Here is a 13233-nt window from a genome sequence, read left to right on the forward strand (position 1 = left end):
GAAAGCTCATAAACTGTGGAAGAAATGTTTTTTCTGTCTGCTTTAGTCCACAAAGAGTTGTTAAGTGGAAAAAAATGAACAATTTAACAAAAATAATAGCAAAATCGATTGGAAATAGAATGTTTTAGTACATCTAGGAACTGTGTGGTTTAGTTCTCTTTTCTGAGACTTTTTTCTAATCAAAAACATTTATTAAATAATGGGTAAATAATGAATATCCTTTTTTGAAATACAAATTAATTGATGTTATCTACAAGAGATCTGCAATATAATTAATCTATTGCGAATTTTTTGCTAAATTTTGAAATTTATACTTATTAATATTTTTTTATTTGTTTAAAATTTTATTAAAAATGGTCTCAGACACAAAAAAATAAAATAAGCTTCAATCCCTTCACAGATAATGAGAACAAAATAGTTTAACAGCATAAATTGTAAAACTTCTTTTGGACTCATGAGGGCGCTGTTTCTCAGATTAAACCGGTTTAAACATATTTATGGAACAATTCACTGTACAACACGGTCGCAGTAAAATGCGTACATATTCCACGACTTTGCATTCTGAGAAATACCGTCAAAAATACTAATAAAATTAACGGTTTTTCATATATATAATTGTTACTTTTCCGGAAAATTTCATTTTTTTAAAGGTTAAACTAGAATACAGAAGATTTTACAAAATCTACAGATTCACGTTTTGTCTTATTTTATCCAGTTGTTTTTATATTTTTTTTCCTAATTTGCTCCATTTTATACATTTCTTTCCCTCTCTTTTTTATTTTAAAGCACTTTAGCACACTGGTTGCTAAAGTTAATTTAAACCACAATAAAATGTTTTAGTTAAGCTCATTATTAATAAGATCTCTGAAGGAAAATGTGTAAAAAGTTAGTGCTTCTTCATGGAGAGTTTTTTAAAATCATATATTTAATCCTTTAATAAACCAATCAAGAAAGAAATCTGTTATTTTTTTTTACTATTGTTTTTAGTGAGTAATGCACACAATCAACACATTTAAAAATATGTATTTGAAAGTTGGCAGTTAAAGAGTTAAGATTTACTTACAGAGTTCTTCCTTATGGCATCCATACAAAATCATTCATTAACAAACTCAAAGTAAGTTTTCTTTGCATTTTACTATAAAAACAAGTCAAATAAACTAAAACTAAACCTAAAAAAAATACATTTTTATTGTTTGCTTCTGCATTGAATTTCTCTTTGTCTTCTCCCACTTCCTGGTCAATGGTAACTGGATACGACTGACTTCTGTTCCATCTTAACTTTCACAAGTTGGCCGTTTTAGCCTGAAGGAGTTCCCTTGAATCTAACGACTAAAGAAAACTGTCAAAAAATGAGAACTTTTGTGGCCTCAGACTCATATTACTGAGTGACACCAGAGTTTCTCTGTTTTATTTGAAGGTTTTATCACTGAAATAGAGAAAGAATTCCCAATTTCACTTTTTACCTCGTCTTCCAGCTTTATCTTGTATAATTTCCTGTCACTAGATCTTCATCTTTTCAGCTCCTGCTTTCTGTGAAGTATGAACAGACACAATGAAATAATATCCTCTATCCTCAATGCAGGTCAATGTTCACATTAAAGTTCAGGACAAGCTTTTACTTTGAAGTTCTCAAAATTTCAAATAAGTTATTAATGATGTTGATCATTTATAATATTGTGCTCCCTTTGTCCCTTTTCAATCTCAGTCAATAAAATGATTTATGTGACCATTAAGCGTCTTTCAGATGTGTCATTCCAGGATTTGGATTAGGTCAGATTAAGAAAAAGATTACTTCTCTGTGAAGGAAAGACGATTGTGCTAAAAAAATGCTCCAAAAAATGTAAATATTGACCAAAAAACAGACTAAATAAAACAATTTTTTTTGGTAAGAAATGTGTGAAAATAAAAGTAAAAAAATGATTTTTTTAGGATTTTTCCACATCTTTTCCAGATGTGGAAGGCTGAAAAATAATAACAATTTGAGGGGATTAAAATTTTATTAAAGCATTTTATTATTTTTGCAATGCACAAAAACCTTGCATTGATTATTTCATAATATTCATCAATAATTATAGTTTTTTTTATTACAAAATTGGGGGGCAGGACCCCCTCTTGACCCCTGTAGCTCCGCCCCTGGGAATTAATTTGATATTAAACTATAACTTTTAATCTTTCTCTCTTAAATGCATTATAAAACAGTAGATTGGTGTAAGATAAAATTTCTTTCTGGACCTCTTTATAAATTTAGATGAATAAAAGTCAGCTTTTATTTTGGTAAATGTCATACATCGACATGGTGAACATTTAATCTACTTTAATTTTGTGTTTTACTGTCAAACTCCTAATCACACACTGATAGTGACTGTAATTTACTTTCAAAATTAAAGAAAAAATGTTCTAAAAATACCAAATGGATGAACAAAATATGAAAAATGAAATGTTGATTGAGAAATAAAAGATAATATTTAATATTAATTTCCTTGTTGGTCCACACATTTTTATCTCTGTCAACATGTTGCATTTGGAAAAAAGTAAAAACACAAACAATTTGAGTTAAAAAGTTTTATTTTCTAGTTTTATTTCAACATGAAAGAGTAAAGAAATGTCCACAGTGACAGTCGCACCTTAAAACATACACAGAATCACAAACCTATAAAGTCTCATGTCATTGATTCTTCCACATATTCAAATAAAACCCTAAACAATTTAAATGATCCCGACACATCGTTTTTATATACAGTCGTGATGTACAGTAAAACATATCTAAAGAAAAATCCTTCTTCCTCATCACCCTGGAAAAAAAATATATAAAAAAAATGTAAATATTGACCTAAAAACAGACTAAATGAAACATTTTTTGGTAAGAAATGTGTGAAAATAAAAGTAAAAAAAATGATTATTATATTTTTTTTTGATTTTTTTTCCTTAAAGAAATGTATAAAGAACCACAACTACCTCGAATACAAAATGTGGGAATTGTTCAAAATAAAAAAATAAATTAGTTCCGTTATTAGTGAGTTTCTGGTCAAAAAAAAAAATATATATATATATATATATATATATATATATATACATTTTTTTTAAAATCAGCATTTATTTATTTGCTGAATCAGGTTTTTTTTCTTTTTTTTGCTATAATTTAAATCACTTTCCAGCCAATTTCTGCAGCATGGGTATCCTGATATCTGTTGAGACATGAAGCTGTGGAATTCACAAGACACAAGCCATAATTAAAGAAAACACGCTTCTTTACCTGTCGTTCTACATCAACCAGGACTCCTCATCTCAGCTACCATCTTTTCCAGATGTGAAAGGCTGAAAAATAATAATAATTTGAGGGGATTAAAATTTTATTTAAGCATTTTATTATTTTTGCAATGCACAAAAAACCTTGCATTGATTATTTCATCAATAATTATAGTTTTTTTTATTACAAAATTGGGGGGCAGGACCCCCTCTTGACCCCTGTAGCTCCGCCCCTGGGAATTAATTTGATATTAAACTATAACTTTTAATCTTTCTCTCTTAAATGCATTATAAAACAGTAGATTGGTGTAAGATAAAATTTCTTTCTGGACCTCTTTATAAATTTAGATGAATAAAAGTCAGCTTTTATTTTGGTAAATGTCATACATCGACATGGTGAACATTTAATCTACTTTAATTTTGTGTTTTACTGTCAAACTCCTAATCACACACTGATAGTGACTGTAATTTACTTTCAAAATTAAAGAAAAAATGTTCTAAAAATACCAAATGGATGAACAAAATATGAAAAATGAAATGTTGATTGAGAAATAAAAGATAATATTTAATATTAATTTCCTTGTTGGTCCACACATTTTTATCTCTGTCAACATGTTGCATTTGGAAAAAAGTAAAAACACAAACAATTTGAGTTAAAAAGTTTTATTTTCTAGTTTTATTTCAACATGAAAGAGTAAAGAAATGTCCACAGTGACAGTCGCACCTTAAAACATACACAGAATCACAAACCTATAAAGTCTCATGTCATTGATTCTTCCACATATTCAAATAAAACCCTAAACAATTTAAATGATCCCGACACATCGTTTTTATATACAGTCGTGATGTACAGTAAAACATATCTAAAGAAAAATCCTTCTTCCTCATCACCCTGGAAAAAAAATATATAAAAATATTTACCTAAAATGAGCAAAACTAGGGATTTACTAGTTATATATTTTGAAGGACTATCACCCTCTTTAGCCCTTAAAACTACATTTTCCAAACAACTTTACAACCCAGAGATTTTAAAACAAAAATATATTTCATTTGGAACTAAATTAAGCCTCTTATTTACAGTCAGCCAGTCTTGCTGCTTCTCAGGCTACTTTATTTTTACTAATTTAAATGCTACACATTACAGCCTCAGCAAGTCAGAACCTGGATGAGTCATGGAGAGATTTTGGCTTGGCACTCTTAATTTAACCACTTTTTTTTCAAAAATAAATACCAATTGTGCTAACAAGCACAGGCAGATTTTACTGCCATGGCCCTTTACCATCTGAGGATTCATCGTTGTGTTATGAGTCACATGGAAATTGAAACAGCGTCAGTATCTGTCGTCTTTGAGAAGGTCAATGAGCCAAAGCTGTTGCGTGAACAAGTAGCAGCAGAAAGTCATGATTTGTGCGGTGAAAGGGCTTTGATTGTGCAGTTTGTGAAGTCTGAGTCATTATTCTATTAAAAAAAAGCCTAATCTGTGGAGGTAATTTCAGTAATTCACGTTGAAATATTGAACTGACACTGTTCTTTGATGCGTTTCGACTTGTGTAGGATTGAAGTTTTGTCCCTTTCATTGGTTTGCTGGTCCGCTCAGGATCCAATCGTTGAACTCCAGCAGCTCAGACAGAGACAGATCCTGCGACGGATCCGGCACAGTCGCTTGCATTTGGGAAAAAGACAAACTCGGAAGGCTGGAGTTGGCCTGATAGATGTTGAGAGGACTGGGCCCGGAGAGCAGGGAGTGCAGAGATTTGAGTGAAGCTTGTGGGGTCTGCTTCCATGCAAAAGGAGGCAGAGGAGTTTGGATAGTTTGGCCAGAGGAAGCTTGGTAAGATGGCGGAATGAGTCCAAATGGCCAGCTGAGGCTGCTGTGGCTTCCACTGAGCCCACGCGGGTAGCTCAAGGAAAAATCTTGCTTTATAGCTCGAGTGTTCTTGGCCTCTATAGCTAAGGGGACCTGCGTTTTTGGAGACGCAGCGAGGGAAGCGTCCAGTTTTGCCAGAACGTAGTCCGTGAAACTTGCGATTGATGAGGACATTCCCGGAGACTGAGAGGCCGTGTAGGGAATCGGGTTGGGGCTGACAGACGGCTTGTTGGATAGATTTAAGGGGGTCAGAGGTAGTTTGGTAAAGTCCGACGGGGAAGCTGCGGAGAGACTAGCGGGGTTCACCGGGCTGGATAAGCAGGAAGAGGAGGGGCTTTGGAACATGTTTGCTGCTGTTGAGATGGATGAAGGAGCTGAAGGAGAGGGAGTCCTGACAGTGAGGTCAGTAGCTTGCATAGCTGGTGAAGGACAGTTTGAGGCCTGTGGAGGGCTGGAGCTGGCTTGGTGGTAGGTGGGCGACCTCGAGCAGCAGCTGGAGGGGCTGGAGGGGCTGGAGGGGCTGGAGGCGGTGAGGCGGCAGTAAGGCTTGTGGCGCTTCAGGGTCATCTGGTAGAAGATGAGGTCTTTCTTCAGTTCAGCAATCTCCTTCTGAAAGGCAGAGTTTGACCGCTCGAGATCTTGGAGCTCCTGAGGAGATAAAAAAAACAAAGATAAGTAAAACGTTAAAGCAGTTAGAGCACATGTGTCAAAGTCAAGGCCCTGGGGCCGGATCCGGCCCCCTGGGTAATTCTATCCAGATCATTTGATTTTATTATTATTAATGGTCCGATGTTATCTTGCGCTTATTTCTAACTTGTATCATTTTGGCAAAATCTATTTTTACGGAGACTAAAATATTGATTTTTATTAAAGGTTTATGTTGATTTATTGTAATATTCCTGCCTTTTTATTATTCAAAATTATGTAATAAGTTACGGTTTAGAGTTTTTAAAATTGACACTGTGCTAGCTTTTTGGACTATTGTGGCATTTACTAAGATTTCATTAAGTTATTTTGGAGTTTAGCTAATATTTGATTAGGTGTTTTAGCTAATTTAGGCTTTTTTTTGTTTGTTTTTAGACTGTTTTGGAGTTTAGCTAATGTTTCACCTAAATGTAAGCTTTTTTAGATAATTTAGGCTTTTTTAGACTGTTTTGGAGTAAGGCTAATATTTACATGCTAGTTGTTTTGATTTATTTAGTCTTTTTTTAAGTATTTTAGGCTATTTTGAAGTTGAACTATTTTTTCAGCTACCTACTAGCTGTTTTGGATAACCTATTTTTGTAATATTTTATTTAGACTGTTTTGGAGCTAGGCTAATATTTACATGCTAGCTGTTTTGATTGATTTAGTCTTTTTTAAAGTATTTTAGGCTATTTTGAAGTTGAACTATTTTTTTCAGCTACATACTAGCTGTTTTCGATAACCAAATTTTTTTTTTTTGTTTAAGCTATTTTCGGTTTGTTTAGACTGTTTTGGAGTTTAGCTAATGTTTCACCTAAATGCTAGCTGGTTTAGCTAATTTAGGCTTTTTTTAGACTGTTTTGGAGTAAGGCTAATATTTACATGCTAGCTGTTTTGACTGATTTAGTCTTAATTTTTTTTATTTTAGGCTATTTTGAAGTTGAGCTATTTTTTCAGCTACATACTAGCTGTTTTCGATAACCTATTTTTTTGTTTGTTTTGGCTAATTTAGGCTTTTTTTTAGACTGTTTTGGAGTTAGGCTAATATTTACATGCTAGCTGTTTTGACTGATTTAGTCTTTTTATTTTAGTATTTTAGGCTATTTTGAAGTTGAGCTATTTTTTCAGCTATATGCTAGCTGTTTTGGATAACCTAGTTTTTTTTAGGTTAAGTTTTTTAGGCTAATTTGACATTTAGCTAATATTTTAGCATGCTATCAGCTTCAGCGTTTTTTTTATTAGCTATTAGCTTCAGTGATTTCCGCTGCCAAATTGAGCTTATAGCATTCACACTAGCATTATTGGAGGTAATGCTATATATCTGGTTCATAATTATGTTAAAAAGTTAACGTTTTATCCTGTTCGGCCTGCGACCTAAGGGTGTGTTTTGGATTTTGGCCCAATGTTTGACACCCCTGAGTTTGAGCGACAAGACGTTTCAAACAAACAAAGTAAAGCTAACTGTGCTAAACAATCAACCAAGGCAAACAAGAGTCTGACGTGCTGAAAAGGTGAACAAAGTGTGATTCCTGCTGGTTAAAAGAGTAAGTCATAAGCAAAATTCACTAACTACAGTGAAAGGAAATGCAGTTTTGTGAAATTCAAGAACAGCTCCGGTGCAAAACCTAATAAATTCCTACAATTTAGTTGACATTAATTTAAACTCATGAGACAAAAAGGAGCTCAAGTGAAAGTCACGCTCCTCTACAGGTGCGATGAAAAGCAGGAAGCACATTTTATTTACATGTGTCATGCTCTCTGCACAGGTATAATCAGGTGTCACAGCTTATTCAAACTTTTTACACCCAGGCCTTCAGGAACTACATAATTTATGCCAAGTTCCTTGATGACACCTAATTTAGGGAATTGTTCGATCATCTTGTTCTGCAACTTGAAATCACATTTCAATGCTCTGCAAACACTTTTTTAATTAAGCACTCTGCTAACATGCAAATTTTTTTTGCTAAAGCAGTCTGTGACCAATCAGATTGTTTGTTAGATTTAGATACAGCACTCTGAACTACTAGATTAATTATATTTTTTGACTATTATCTTATTTTAAATGTTTTGAACCAGCACTCGATTTTCCCAATATTTAGTTTATTTTAACTTGAATTGTGTTTTTGTTTATGGATAAATGTTATAGTCATCAAAACAACAATAAATTAGCACTTCCTATGTATTAATTTGTGAGTTTTTGCAAAGTTTTCTGCTTTTTTAGCGATATTACTCAAATAAATCAACGTTTTTGAATTTTTTTTAGATGCATTTGTTCATAGAAGCTTCAATCGAAGAAGCTTTTCTTAAAATGACCTAGAAACGCTGTTATCTAACACCAATGTGTGTAACTAAAGACAGAACCTGCCGGTCCTGATATCTGAAGCTCACTTCTTTGCAGAAAATTGTTTATGACTTTTTAACAGGCTGTGTAACCGCTTGAGCTGGTTTCTGACAGATAATGATGGGTTTAGGTGGACTGTCGGTTTTTAGAACCTGGTAATCATATGTGTCAGTCTTGTCTGATGAGATAAACACCTCAAAAATGTGTTATTTTTTTAAAAACATTTTTCCCCTGCTGGACACGCAGGTCTTTGTTTCTAAACAGATTTTCCTGATTTGACTGTTATAGCAAAAAAAAAAAAAAAACCTGCAAAAACGTCAATATTTTTTGACTCAATAAAAAGTAATTAGAAGAAACAAAGTTGTCTCTGAGGGTCCAAAATACACGTTCCTGTGGTCCAGTTATGACTCACAAGGTGCAAACGTGATTCCGTTTCCAAGAAGCATAGAAGGTGTTTTATAGAAATGCACTTTTATCTAAATGATTCACTTTGAAGTGAAGCTTTTGGTAAAAAGTTGGAAGAAACTTTGGAAAATTTGCTGCAGGAAAGGCTTTCCAGTCATTAGTCAGCATTGATGAGCGTTTAGTTGCAGCCACAGAGAGGGGGGAGGAGACAGCAGGAGGGGAGGGCAAAACAGCAGAAAGCCCTTCTCTTAAGAGGAGTATTTACAAGAAATGGTTGCGTGCACGCTGCCGGATTGCATAACGCGCACACGCCACACACTTTGCCCGGGGGTGTGACAGAAGCGCTGTAGTGGCTCGGCTTTGGGCGGTAAAAGAAAACAGGAAGGAAAGGAATCTTTGCAGGAATGCTTCAGACCTCGTGAAGTTCGTCTGCTCTTTCAGTTTGCTTCCTGCGGCTCTTCCTCGCCGCATCCCGGTTCTTTTCTCGCCGTTTGGTCACTTTTTGGACAGTCTTTCTGGGTTCACTTTCCTTCTCCTGCAAACATAAACATACAAAATATACATTTTTTTTTTATTAAAAACACAATTTCTTTAAAGAATTTGTGCACTTTTATGGTATCAGGATCAATCAGATTTTTTATTTATCTTTACTGATGTCACAATTTGAGAGGAAATCTATTACAAGATGAAAAACAAAGACTGCAAAAAAAGAGAAGAAAAAATAAACCATTAATTTTTCTTCAAAATAATTCTGAACTAGCTGCAGAATTTGCAAAAATCTGAGCAACCTTCGAAGATGCACCAGCAATACATTGACCAAACCATTAATTTTTAAAAATTGTATTTACTTTTTAATTTTTATTTTATTTTATCCTTCATTTTTTAATAAATCAAAAAAATTTCAATTAAAGAAATTAACTTTATTTTGAAAAAAACGGTTTTTAAATATGTTTTATTGCATTTATTTATTTATTTATAGTAAATTTAACTCTAAAGAGGTAAGTAAAATATAAATGAACAGTTCCTTAATTGAGTTTTTTTAATTTATTTTTTTCCATTCATGAAGTCGAAATCCTCCTTATGTGAGCATCATTTTCATATCAGTTATTTTTTCCAAAATAACTGATATGAAAATGCTATTTTACACATGTCTGTGCAATTTTGTAAATAAAGTTTTTGGTTTTTTTTTTTTTTTAATGCTGTGATTTTTGGATTTGTGTCCAGTTTGAAACAATTTAGGGTGAATTTATCCCCCAGAAAGTTGGATTTTTATCATGAAATTTAAGTTTTTTTTAAGTGTTCTGCCACTTTGTCCCCCAACTTTAGAATGTACTCTTCTTATATTTGTAAAATCGGTTTAATTTTACTCTTTTAAACAAAACTCTTCTGTTCATGAATCATACTTTTCTAATGTATTTTTGTTGTAAACGTGAGTTCTAAAACGAACCTTATAAATAAAACGTATTATTATTAAGAAATGATTAAAACAGTAAAAGTCATGACTGTTTTTTACATTTCAGTTAAATAGAAAGCACATAATGTAAAATTGCTTTTTAATCCTAGATTAATGAAGGATTAAATTAAAAGTGTAAATATTCTGCATATTTTTGACCCATATTACTTGTAGATTTAGCAATATTATGATTTTTTTTAATTAATATTGAGGTGCAAACAACTTTTTTTGTATTTTCTGCTCATTTTCAAGCAAAATTCAGCTGGAGCCTTTAGGCAATCATGGCTAACAGATGAAGAGAACCTATTTTTCTATGTTTGACTGAAAGTTGGGACATTTAGATGGCGTTTTAAGTACTAGTTAGTTGGAGGTGACAGACCAATAGTAAAAAAAATGATTGTATGGAAGCTGAAGTTGATTATAATGTTGATTTTATCAAAATAGTCCATTGTAGGGGCATAAACTTACAGGAAAAAACATCTCAATTACTGTATTCTTGAGAAAATAGAATGAGAAAAGATTATTTTATATTTGAAAAAATGACAAAATATGCATTTTAAACATGCACTTATTTTCTTTATGGACTGTGAAGAAGATGAAATAAAACCTTACCATCCCAGATGTGCTGCTGAGACTGTCTTCAGTTAAGAGAAACTCAGGGCTGCTGGAGTCCATGCTCAACACGGGCATATCTGACCTCCTGCAGGTGTGGATCTTGTCTGGCTGCAGAGTGAATCCCTGTTCGGACCTGCTGGCTGCAGAACTCACTGGCACACCTGTGATCCGTGCATGCAGGTGCGTGTGAGGCGTTGCAGGTGTCTGCAGTTGCTTGGTGACTTGTGGTGTGTAGCAGCAGCGCAGCTTGACGGTCGGCTTTATGAACGGAACGATGATGCAACGTGATGCTGCCCCTCCTTTCAGTTTCGATTTATTTTAAATGGGCTCTTTGCTTTTAAACCGTGCTGCCTTCACGTGCACGAGTGTTAGTTCTACGCATAGGGATGTAGCAATAAGGGAGTGACATCAAAATATTCTTATGAGATTTCTGCAATAAAACAGGACCAAACACGTGTTTTTCATATTTTTTTTAGTAAAGTGTAAAACTTTTCAAATGTGAATGGATGGAACTGTGGTGCGTGTAGGAGCTGCGATTTCCGCCTGCACTTGAACGCATCACCGTCGTTTAACGGGATGCTTTGGAGAAATCCTCCTTATTTAGAGAAAAGCTTCCATTTTACACCGGAAAGGAGCAGCCGACACTCCAAACGTGTCGAGGAAAGCCTCCCACCTGAGAATACCAGATGTTTGCATCAGACCAGAAGTGACGAACCACCTTAAAAAAACGCACATTTCTGAGTAAAGCCATTAAAAAAACTAAAATCCATAAAGGAGATACTTTCTTTAAAAAAAAAAAAAAAAAACATGTGAAAATGGGTCATAATTTATTTATTTTCTTTCTTTCTTTTTTTTTAATGAAGTTATTTGGAAATATTTGACGTTTATATTCATAGCAAAAAGTAAAACTCTTTCAGTTTATTTTAATAAGTATAATTGAAGAAAAGTATAGTGCAGGAAGTACACTAACTAAAACTTTTTAGGAAAAAAAATGAATATTTTAAGTTTACAGTATATAAATAGAATACAAAAAAGTACATTTTAAGCATACTATCTTACTTTAATTTTTAAATAAACCACTTTTCCCTCAGGGTAAGTATAGTTTTTGATAGAAAACATAGTAAACGAAGAAATCTAAAACTTTAGTGTATTATTCTGTAAGCTGAAAACATGTTGTCTTTAATGGCAACAACATGTTAAAATTTCAACTACAAAATTTCTATAGATCATTATCTGAAATAAACCCAAAAAGTAGTTTATTTACATCAAATATATCTTAGTTAATTACGTAAGTCAAGTATTCTCTTACATGTGATTCGTTAGAATAATTTGTTATTAGTTTTCAAATAAAGTGCACTTTCCAAATGTCTTTGAAGCTGATTAAAGTCAAATGTTTCAACATCTAGTAGTTTTAATACTAAATTCAAACGTTGCACAATATGTTTTCCCTTGTAAATTGTGAAACATAAATCAAAAGTACAATGGCTGTTTGGGCTCCAAACAATAAAAATAACATAAATGTTATTTCCGCCCGTTTTACTGGGTTACTAGTCTATACTTAAAGTAAGACACTGCTTGAATATATAGTAGTGCAGTAGAATATACATCAGTATACATACCTATATAGTATCCAGTTAAAATGTTCCAATTTAGTCTGAGAAAGTATTCAGTTAGGATAATTAACATAACAAATAGTACATTTGCCATACTTATGCTCAATACTCATAAAATACTCATCACGTGTAGTAAATTTTAATAGGAAAATATACTAAGTTTAGTCATTTGATGTTCTGACTTGACAGGAATTGTTATATTTTAAATTAAAAAATAAGCAAATAAATAAAAAAAAATGTATTTTATACAGACATATTTTATTATTTATCAGCTTTTCTTATCTTTATCTAGTTTCAATCAGCATTTATCGTATCTATTGCTTTAAAGAATGTTGGATCAAACAACTTTAAAGTACCGGTTGCAGAAGAGAAAAACGTTTAAATTCAGGCTCAGGTTGCGACAGGAGATCGTGCATACGTGCACTCCCGGAGGCTAAATTCCTGTGTAAATTACTAACAGTTTCAGTGTGTGTGCATGCTGTCCTTCATGATTCTTTGAACACAGGACTTTCACAAAACAATAGGTGAGTTTATCAAGATAAAAGTCAGATCAAAGGAAAAATAAAAGATGATGTGATATAGATTTTTTGCTTGTCATGTTCTATTTCAGATTATTTTTGATTATTTTTAATTATTTTTTATTTTATGTGACTCTTTAGTTGTAAATGTTTAATCTTGAATTGAACACTCGCCTTGTTGAAATCACTATCTTAAATCTCCACATACCAGGTTTGAAAATGACATTTTTTTTTAATGACATCACATTTAAAGAAATTCTAATTTTTACTGATTTTTGTTCTAAAACAAAATACTGTAAACAGTCTGACCTACTTCAACTTGACCTACTTCAAACTTCTGTCCTTATGCACTTTACTTTCTTGACCTTCAAAGATTCTGCTTTTCAGTTTCTTCTTTGACCTTCATTTAGCCTGCATCCCTAAAGTAACATAACCTTGACATCCTGCTCCTCTGGTTTGACTTGGTAGTTACCATTCCACTGAATCATTTA

General features: G+C 32.9%; 1 protein-coding gene across 1 annotated transcript; it reads right to left on the minus strand.

Annotated features, from left to right (window-relative positions):
- Positions 1-3893: 3893 nt before the first annotated feature.
- On the minus strand, positions 3894-11324 carry batf2 (basic leucine zipper ATF-like transcription factor 2). Its single transcript, XM_024287969.2, has 3 exons — positions 10609-11324; positions 8959-9078; positions 3894-5761 (listed from the first exon to the last, which is right to left on the minus strand). Exons 1-3 carry the CDS (start codon positions 10684-10686, stop codon positions 4820-4822), a joined length of 1140 nt encoding a protein of 379 aa, XP_024143737.1. The 5' UTR covers positions 10687-11324; the 3' UTR covers positions 3894-4819.
- Positions 11325-13233: the final 1909 nt, after the last annotated feature.

This window comes from Oryzias melastigma, linkage group LG18 (assembly GCF_002922805.2).
Source record: "Oryzias melastigma strain HK-1 linkage group LG18, ASM292280v2, whole genome shotgun sequence".
Taxonomy (NCBI): Eukaryota; Metazoa; Chordata; class Actinopteri; order Beloniformes; family Adrianichthyidae; genus Oryzias; species Oryzias melastigma.